Below are 8838 nucleotides of genomic sequence, written 5' to 3'. Positions count from 1 at the left end.
GGAACCGAGGTGCTGCCACATACGCTCAGACACTCCAGAACGTCCCTGAGACCCAGGTCACCACTCTAGACAATGGTCTGCGGGTGGCTTCAGAGGAGTCCAACCAGCCAACGTGTACGGTGAGTGTGAGGCCGGTTAAGGGCTTGCTTGGAGCAGTCAGTCTTGCCTGCTCCAGAAGCGACAAACCCACTGGAACCAAAGCTTTTGGCAGAGACTGTTCTGCTTCTCGTTGTTAACTGGTGGGGCTGATGGAGCAGTAGAAGCTCTAGCCTGCATTTGTGTGAAGTCTGTAGTCAAGCTCTTGTTCTCTACAAGTTTCCTCACTGTGCTTGTGTAAGTGAGCAGGAGGAGTTACACCTCATGCAGGGAGTTTGTGAGGCTGCTCTGTAAAAAGCCAAAATGTGCACGGGAAACAGTTGCTGGTGCTTGTTCTTGTTTTGGTGCTACTGATACAATGCCTGGGAACAGACTTCTTGTCCCTGCAGTTGTATCCATGGCCTGAGGCTTGAGCACGCCGTTTGTTTCCTCTCCTGACATGTGTCCCCGCCGCCTTTGCCGTAGGTGGGTGTGTGGATCAAGGTGGGCAGCCGCCATGAGAACGAGAAGAACAACGGGGCCGGTTTCTTCTTGGAACATCTGGCCTTTAAGGTAAGGAGCTCTGCTGCGTCTGGCACAGCAGCCCTGGAGAGCTGTTCTGAGTCCAGGCACAGAGTGGTTTGGGTCAGAAGGGGTCTTAAAGATCATCTAGTTCCAAATGTGCTTATCTGTTGAGCTCTGACTTCAGAGGCCGTAGCTGTTAAGAGTGTAAATTGGGTCATCTGAATCCCAGAGGCTTTGCAGATAGTTTAGAAATAAACTTCAAAAGGTACCTAGTCTGTGTGGTGCTCTTAGTTTGGATATGTGGCAACTTGCAAGCATGCTTGAATTGATGTAATTCTTATTTATTAGTTGATATTTCCCCTCTTAAAGGAAAAAAGAGTTGTAAGTACCAGGTGAGACTGAATCTCTGCTGTGGTTCCAGTCCCTGGCTGTCCCAGCTGCTGTGGAGCACACACAGATGACCGCGATACAAAGCAGGTCAGCAGGCAGAGCTCAAAGCAGCATTTCCTGTAGCCATTTATTTTCCTTCGGTTTTCTTAGTGGACCAACAAAGTTTAGAGGCTACAGCTCTTACTGCTCTAACAGTGTGTCTGCTGAACAGCTTTAGGGCAGGAGGCATCTAAGCCTGGGACTTGCTGCCTTTGAGTCCAGTCTGTGCCATCATAGGCAACTGCACTTCTGGCTTGCTCCTTAAGAGATGAGCTCTGGTTTAGAAGTGGTTTTCTGCTCCTATTGACAGATGTGATCTTCGGCCAGTGTTGTCTCTTAGTGTAGGTCTTCTTCCCTGCTGGGCTTTTATTGGTCTTTCAAAACACACCTCAGCATCCCTTGGGTAGAGTAAAGCCAAGTGTTATATCTCTTGCTTTCTGCACTTGCTCTTGCCTGTCCTGAATCATAACCTGACAGGTTTTATTGCTTTAGGTCTTTATCGTTCTTTTCCTTGCTTTAGTTCTGCCCAAGAGGGAAATCTGCTCATTTCATAATTGTGTTTATTCTTTTAGGGCACAAAGAATCGTCCTGGTGCTGCCTTTGAGAAGGAGGTGGAGAGCATGGGTGCTCACCTGAACGGGTACACCTCCCGTGAGCAGACTGCCTATTACATAAAGGCCTTGTCCAAGGACATGCCCAAAGGTAGGGTGGCCAGGAACAGAGTTGCATTTGGAGGTTAAGCAAATGCATGTGCTTGTGTTTCTCTCCCACCAGCATCCCCTCTAACTGGCTGAGAAGTGAATTGGAGGTTCTGCTTGGTAGCTGGAGAGAGCATTAGTGCTGCTAACGTTGGAAATGTGTTACAGCTGTTGAGCTGCTGGCTGACATCGTGCAGAACTGTGCCCTGGAGGACTCTCAGGTCGAGAAGGAACGTGGTGTCATCCTTCAGGAGCTGAAAGAAATAGACAACAACTTGGAGGCTGTTGCCCTCGATTACCTGCACGCCACTGCTTTCCAGGGCACACCGCTGGCCCGCACTGTGGAGGGGACCACAGACAACATCAAGTGAGCATCAGCAGGCTGGATGCAACACACAGCCCGTGGGTTTGGTCCTTTGGGTGCACGACTGCAGCTTGTCAGCAGTGGTGACTGCACGAGGCAGCCCCAGTCTGTACACGGAGGTGATCTGTGCCCATGGGCTTCTCGCTGTGTCATGGCTGTGCTGCCCCATTGCTGCTGGTGGCAGTCAATGTGCTTGTGCACATTCTTAGAATCCTCTCATGAAGACATGAGGTTGGTGGGGCCAGGTTGAACCTTCTCCCATACTTGTCAGTTTCATGCTGTTAGAGAAATTAAGAGCATGGGGTGCTCATTAATGCAGTGGCCTTGAGCCTGTTAGCTCCTTGACCAGGGTCAGCACTCTCTAGGCTACATCAAAGTCTATCCTTAACTCTTCACCTTGGCCACTGTTTTCCATTCTCTGTGTTCTGGAATTAGTGCACAGGGAAAACCAACGGTGCAGTCTTGCCTCTAAAAAGTATTGTTATCCCACAGCTAAGAGAATCAACAACATCCCAGCTGTCTATGTACTGTGAACTTGCTTCTCCTAAGCCTCTCATCCCTCCCAGCTCAGAGATCCTGATATACTGGGTCTCTCTCTGTCCTTTCTAGGCATCTGACTCGAGCAGATCTAGCTTCATATGTTGATCATCACTTCAAGGCACCTCATATGGTCCTGGCAGCTGCTGGAGGTGAGTTCCAGATCCTGGTGATTCTGGGAAGCCTGGGTATTTTCAGGCTGGTGCTCAAACCCCTGTCACACATCTCTAATGTAAAATACTGTTAAATTACGCTTCTTTAAGACTGTGACTCTCTCTTTCCCACTGCCAGGTATTTCCCACAAAGAGCTGGTAGATGCAGCTAAGCAACACTTCAGTGGGGTGCCTTTTAAGTACAAAGAGGATGCTGTGCCTGTCCTCCCGCGCTGCCGCTTCACGGGGAGTGAGGTAAAGCTTCAACAAAACAAGCAGCTGTTGCCAAACTGTTGACCAAATGTGAAGCGGTTACAGCTGCTGCCGAGAGGAGAAATCTGTTTGTGTAGCTCTGAGAAGCTGACGATGTGGCATCTTGGTAGTGGCCCTGTTCTGTTCTCAGGGCTTATTGCCACAGTGTGTTGGGTTTTAGATAGGACCCAAATCCATTAGGAATGTGAGGCTGTTGCTCACATCATCTGCTGGAGAACTCATATTGGAGCAGCTGGTTTAGCTGAGACTATTTAATTTCACTGGGGTAATGTCAGGTGCCCCAGTCGTCAGCCTGGCATTGCACAGGCTGCAGCGTAGCCACTGCTCATGCAGTCCTCCCCTGCTCCCTGCTCACGTTCTAGATCCGTGCCAGAGATGATGGTCTGCCCATTGCCCACATTGCTCTTGCTGTGGAGGGGCCAGGATGGGCTGATCCAGACAACGTTGTCCTCAATGTGGCCAATGCTATCATGGGACGCTACGACCGCACTTTTGGAGGTGGTAAGGTAAGAGTCTTGTCAGTGGGACAGGGAGAGCCTGGAGCCTTTTAATACAAGTACTCTGGAGACCCTAAGTGAAGATAGCTTATGTTGTGCTTAGCTCCCAGCTGTGAAGCAGTTAGGAGTCTGGAAAGCATGGTAGCAATGTAATCAAGGCTAATCCAGCACAGTTGTTAAGAGGAGGTGCTGGCAGCTGAACTGCACCTTCTCTGCTGAGTTAGGAAGAGGTTTAACCCATGAATTCTCAGCAGCTTATTCCTACCCTCAGAAACTAACCATTTGGGGGGGTGGTGATGGAAGCAGGGTAGAGTTGTCTGCAGTCTCATGATGCGAGCTTGCTTTTCAACTGCAGAGCAAGTGGAACTTGTTTGAAACCCTGATACTGCATCCATTCTCATCTGGAATCTGTCTGGCCTGCATTAACTGTGTTAACCCCTGCTACTGGGAGACCTTGCACTTCCCATTTTCTCCCACTCCTATGGTGGTGTGCATCCCAGATCCTCAGGAGCCTGGGAAAGGAAATGGTTTTGCTGGATGGACTCTCAGGCCATTGTCTGTGGCTTTTCCACCAGTGACTCTCATCTTTTGACCACATGAAGAGTCTAAATTAAGCTCTCCTTCAGCAAAGTGTTCCGCTCTGTCTTGTCTGTGGTCTTTGTGAAAACAGCTCAGTTGGAAAGAATTTGAGCAGTGGGGAAGCTGAAGTGGCTGATGGCATCTGTTGTTCACAGCATCAGTCCAGCAGGTTGGCCACGCTTGCTGTGGAGCACAATCTCTGCCACAGTTTCCAGACGTTCAACGCCTCTTACTCTGACACCGGCCTCTTCGGTTTCCATTTTGCTTCGGATCCCCTGTCTATAGATGATATGATGTTTTGTGCTCAGGGGGAGTGGTGAGTACAAGAAGGTCCTGTTCAAGACCTGACACTCTAGTGGGAGATGGACCTGGTGGGAAGAGCAAGTTAGCTCTTCAGAGAGCTGTGTCTCTATGAACTTCATGGTAACTTGCATTCTGGTTACGTGATCCTGTAAGTGGTTTCTTTAAATGTCTTAGGATGTGGCTTTTGAGGAGCTATTTTAATCCCCTTAGGGCTCTTCAGGTCTTTGTTCGTGCTTCCAAGTATTAGTGCTGAGGCTTTGGGGTTTTTGCCATATACAAGTGAGATCATTCCTTAGAGACAAGGCTTTCCCAGGTGCCTAGAGACATCTCTGATGTCTTGTTAAGCTTGAGCAAAGCAGGCAGAGTTCTTTCAGACCATTGTGTTGTGGTTGATAAAGCTGGAGTCATGCTGGTGCTTGGGGGCCTCTGACTGCCCATCTTACTGTGTGCATGTGTATCCCAGTGATGGTTCAAGGCTACATCTGAGGTTCAGAGCCAAGCCATGCTGTGTATGGAGCAGATGGAGTTAGCCCTTGCCCCAGAGACATTGCAGTTGGCAGGGGAGGAAGGGATTTAGCAGCTGGAGTCCAAACAGACTCTGTGGAGCTATCTTGTTCTTTCAGCATCCGTTTCCAAAGCAGCTTGCTATGCTTGGGAATACTGACACACCTTCCTGCTCCTGTGGCAGTGTACTGCAGACTGCTTGTCGCTGTGCCTGACGGGCACACCGGAGCCAGACCTTTGGGCTGCTCAGACCTTTGGAGTGTAACTATGTAACCTGCTGGCTGATAGCCCCTGCCTATAGGCTTGAACTCTTGCCTCCTGCTGTTCAGTGCTCCCCAGTTCTTGGCTGTGATCAAGGATGAATCTCAAGCCTGCAGGACAAGTGATACTGATAGTAGCTTATTTCTTCAGGGACCTGGGAAAGGGAGGATTTAACTTTGTGTTTGAGCAGACAAACACATTTAAAAGATTTAGTGGTCTTTCCATCTCCTCTCCAGGATGCGTCTGTGCACTAGTACCACGGAGTCAGAGGTGGAGAGAGCCAAGAACTATCTCCGGAATGCCATGGTGGCTCAACTGGATGGTATGTTCTGGTTTCTGGATTGCCCACTGCCGCTTTCAGAGGGTCACCATTTATGTCTGTCCCGGGGAGCAGGAGCTCTGCTAGACATTACAGTACTGCTGGCAGGCACTGGACAAAGCTTCCCTTCCCCTGCTCCGTGTTCCTCCTGCCAGTTGTGAAAGCAACTGACCCCAGCCTGCTGTGCTCCAGGTTAGCTCCAACTCTGTAAACTTCTAGTTATTCCATTGCTGAGAGGGAATAACGTGGTGAAGGTAGAATTGAGACCCTCAAACTGGTCTGCCCTGGCTGGAACACTTTGAAGATCAATGAAGCAATCTTTGGATTGCTTAACTCCTGCTGGCGCTGCTTATAGTGGCAACTAGGAGTTGTACTTCATAGGGGGTGGTTTAATGGCTGGAGTTTCTTCTGTCTGCTTTGACTGGTGATGGGGCTGTGCAGTTCTGGGAGGCTTTCTGCTCTGCTGACCATGTGCCCTCTTCAACATCTAAAGGGACTACACTAGTGTGTGAGAATATTGGAAGCCATCTCTTAAACTATGGGCGCCGTATCCCTCTGGAGGAGTGGGATGCCCGGATTGCTGTAAGTACCCCTTTGTTTTGCTTGGGGTACCTGAGCATGGTTGGTGTTCGCATTTGCTGGCATCGGTTTGCTGCAGTAACATGAGGGTTACTTATCCCTTACTGAAGCTGCCTGGAGGCCAGGAAGGTAGCTCACTGGCACTGATATATGTGTGACAGAATCTGCCATAGACTCAGGGTATCCCATGTCCCTGTGGCTGCATTCGGTCCCTCCCAGAAAGAGAGCATATACCTGAGTTAAGCAGCACAACGTGAAATTCCTTTAACATTTCCCTGGAGGTGGCTTACCTCTGGTTTCTGTAATTCTGCAGCCACTGTATCCCTTGGAAGGCTTCAGATTTTGGGCTTCCATGCCCTCACAAGTGTGTGCTGTGTAGAACTTCAGCCATTCTCACAGGCAGGAGCTGGGCACGTGGTGCACATGGCCCAAGGGTTTGCCAGTATCTTCTTGATGATGTTGATGCGCAGTGGCAACAGTAAGTTCCAGCTCTGGAAATGCAGGTCTGCCAGAAGGGTCATTAATTGATTATTTGATATTTATTAGGCTGTTGATGCAAGAATGGTGAGAGAGGTCTGCAGTAAATACATCTATGACAAATGCCCAGCCATTGCAGCAGTTGGTGAGTAGTTGTGGGAATTAGTACATGGGAGCTCAGAAACCAGGCAGGGGTCAAGAGCTGAGTGTTAGGGAGCTGCAGGCAGTTCATGTGTCTGTTCTGGCTGCCTATAACAGCTCTGGCCCTTTGCTGCTGTCTTCCTACCTCTGCCCATCAGATGTGCCAGGGTGCGCTTGCCAGGGGATCAGCGCTGCCTGTGCTGGAGGTGGCAGCGAGCTCTGGCTGTGCTCCACCTCTTCACTCGCTGGAGCCCCAGCCGTGCCTGTGGTTGGCGCCCCAGCCGTGGGTGTGGGCCCGGCGGCGCCTGCCCCATGTCCTTACACTGGGGTCACGCTGGTTTATGTAAGGGAAGTGAAGGGACCTGATTCCCTTGTGCTGCTCTGGCATGTCTGTCTGGCCAAGGACAAATTCCTCTCTGAAAACCTGCCCGAGCAGCTCGCTCCTCTCTGCCGCCTCCTTCCTGTGTGTTGTGGATTCCCCTCCTCCAGGCAGCTGTTTCCTCTGGCCTTCACAATGGAGCCGCTTGGAAAAATGAGACGGTTCTTGAACAGGAAGTAGGAATGAACTAGCCAGAATGCCAGTGACTTGGTGGCTCCCTGTGTGTCATGCCTGTCTGTGGAGCTGTGCTGAGCAGTGGGAGAAAATAACTTACTCTGAGGAAACAAGTAACAGTTTCTGTGTCAGGAAATGGTATCTGCTGGTTTTCCTGGTGCAGGTTTGAGGTGTAGTTGCCTGGTTTGGGCGCAGCTGCCCTGGGCTGTGAGCACAGTCTGTTCTGGTGCCATCTGCTTTAAGACCATGGGAAACTGCACAGGGATTTTAGCTGCATCTCTGGTGACTAACTCTTGTTCTGTTCACTCAGGTCCCATCGAACAGCTCTTGGATTACAACCGCATCCGCAGTGCCATGTACTGGGTTCGTTTCTAGGACGTGTCCCTGCAGTGGGAATGGTGAAGCTGTGGACTGATACACGCCCCCTCTGGCTCTGAATGTCTTGTGCACCCAGGGACAAGATCAGTCCCATCAAATAGCTGTCTTCTTGGTGTAAAATAAATATATCCTGTTTGGAGCTGGTTCCGCTGGAGTCAGCTCTGTCCTGCTGGGTCATGTGTGAGACATTGTTAATCTTGCCAAATTGATGAGTTACTGGACCACAGTCTTGATTTGTCAGGGCTCATGCTAGAATGGTGACCGTGTGTCTGTCTGCAGCACCACCTCCTCTGTCCTGAGCTGGCAGTGTGCTGGGGTAGTCTTGGCTTTAGGCTGGTTGAAGGAAGTCTTTCCACTGGGACGAGGCTGCCAGGGTAGCTCTGGCTACTTCACTGTGCCCTTCTGTGCAGGCAGCAGCATGGCTGTAGCAGTGCTGTTTGTGCAGACCTAAGAGCAAAGGGCCCCGCGGGGACCTCTCTGCTCCCCTGCTTGTCAAGGAGATTGGGATGCATCTGTGGAAGGTTGGTTCTCTTCCAGTCCCTGGATGTGGTGACAGTGTTCCTGGCCTGGCTGTTGGGATGACCATCTCGGTGGAGGGGGCAGGTTGTGCCACCCCTCTCCCCAGTCAGTCATAGACTAAACTGGGTGCTGAGGTTCCACCACCTCTGGAGGCTGGTAAGGGTTGATCAGCCTGGCGCTGCCTGCTGTTGCCTGAGGACAGTTGAGGTGGTTATCAGGATGGTGGGAGAAGCTGGAGCTGTTGCTAGACCAGCCTGTGTGGGATATGTTACCTCTCACCTTAAGCTTCCCAGTTACCTGTAAACCAGCTCAATAACAAGCAGATCGAGGCAGGGTATGTTGGGGTTGGTCTCCACATTCCTCTTGCACATGAGCCTCTGTCTGTCTGACCGGTCTCAACTGTGCTGTAAACAAGAAGCTGCTGACTGAAGTGTAGGGTGACATGGTCTGTACCTGGAAGAAAATCTTTAGGTCTGAACGGCTGGAGGAGCTACCCGGCCCTTCCTGCTTTTCCTGGTGGTAATCTGGTTGGTGCTCCCTTGTTTTGCCTCCGGGAAGCTGGAGCATGGAACTGTAAGGGTGAAACTGAGCAAGGGGGATGGAGAAAAGCTTCCCACCAGGTGGCACTCGCCTGTCACAGCCACCCCTGCAGGCTGCGAGGTGCCCCCGGCTTTT

The 8838-nt window shown here is 50.8% G+C and overlaps 1 protein-coding gene across 1 annotated transcript; it reads left to right on the top strand.

The window, feature by feature from the left end:
• Positions 1-5: 5 nt before the first annotated feature.
• On the top strand, positions 6-7765 carry LOC104407992 (cytochrome b-c1 complex subunit 1, mitochondrial; the record flags this gene model as incomplete). Its single annotated transcript, XM_010017422.1, has 12 exons — positions 6-119; positions 562-648; positions 1602-1731; positions 1896-2094; positions 2701-2780; positions 2920-3035; positions 3416-3559; positions 4285-4445; positions 5434-5519; positions 6010-6098; positions 6642-6717; positions 7577-7765. Coding segments are annotated over 12 exons (1347 nt in total), but the record flags the coding sequence as incomplete, so codon positions are not given.
• Positions 7766-8838: the final 1073 nt, after the last annotated feature.

This window comes from Nestor notabilis, unplaced genomic scaffold, assembly GCF_000696875.1.
Source record: "Nestor notabilis isolate BGI_N333 unplaced genomic scaffold, ASM69687v1 scaffold23736, whole genome shotgun sequence".
Classification (NCBI taxonomy): Eukaryota; Metazoa; Chordata; class Aves; order Psittaciformes; family Psittacidae; genus Nestor; species Nestor notabilis.
Note: the sequence above shows the minus strand (reverse complement) of the source record. Positions and strands in the feature narration are given on the sequence as shown.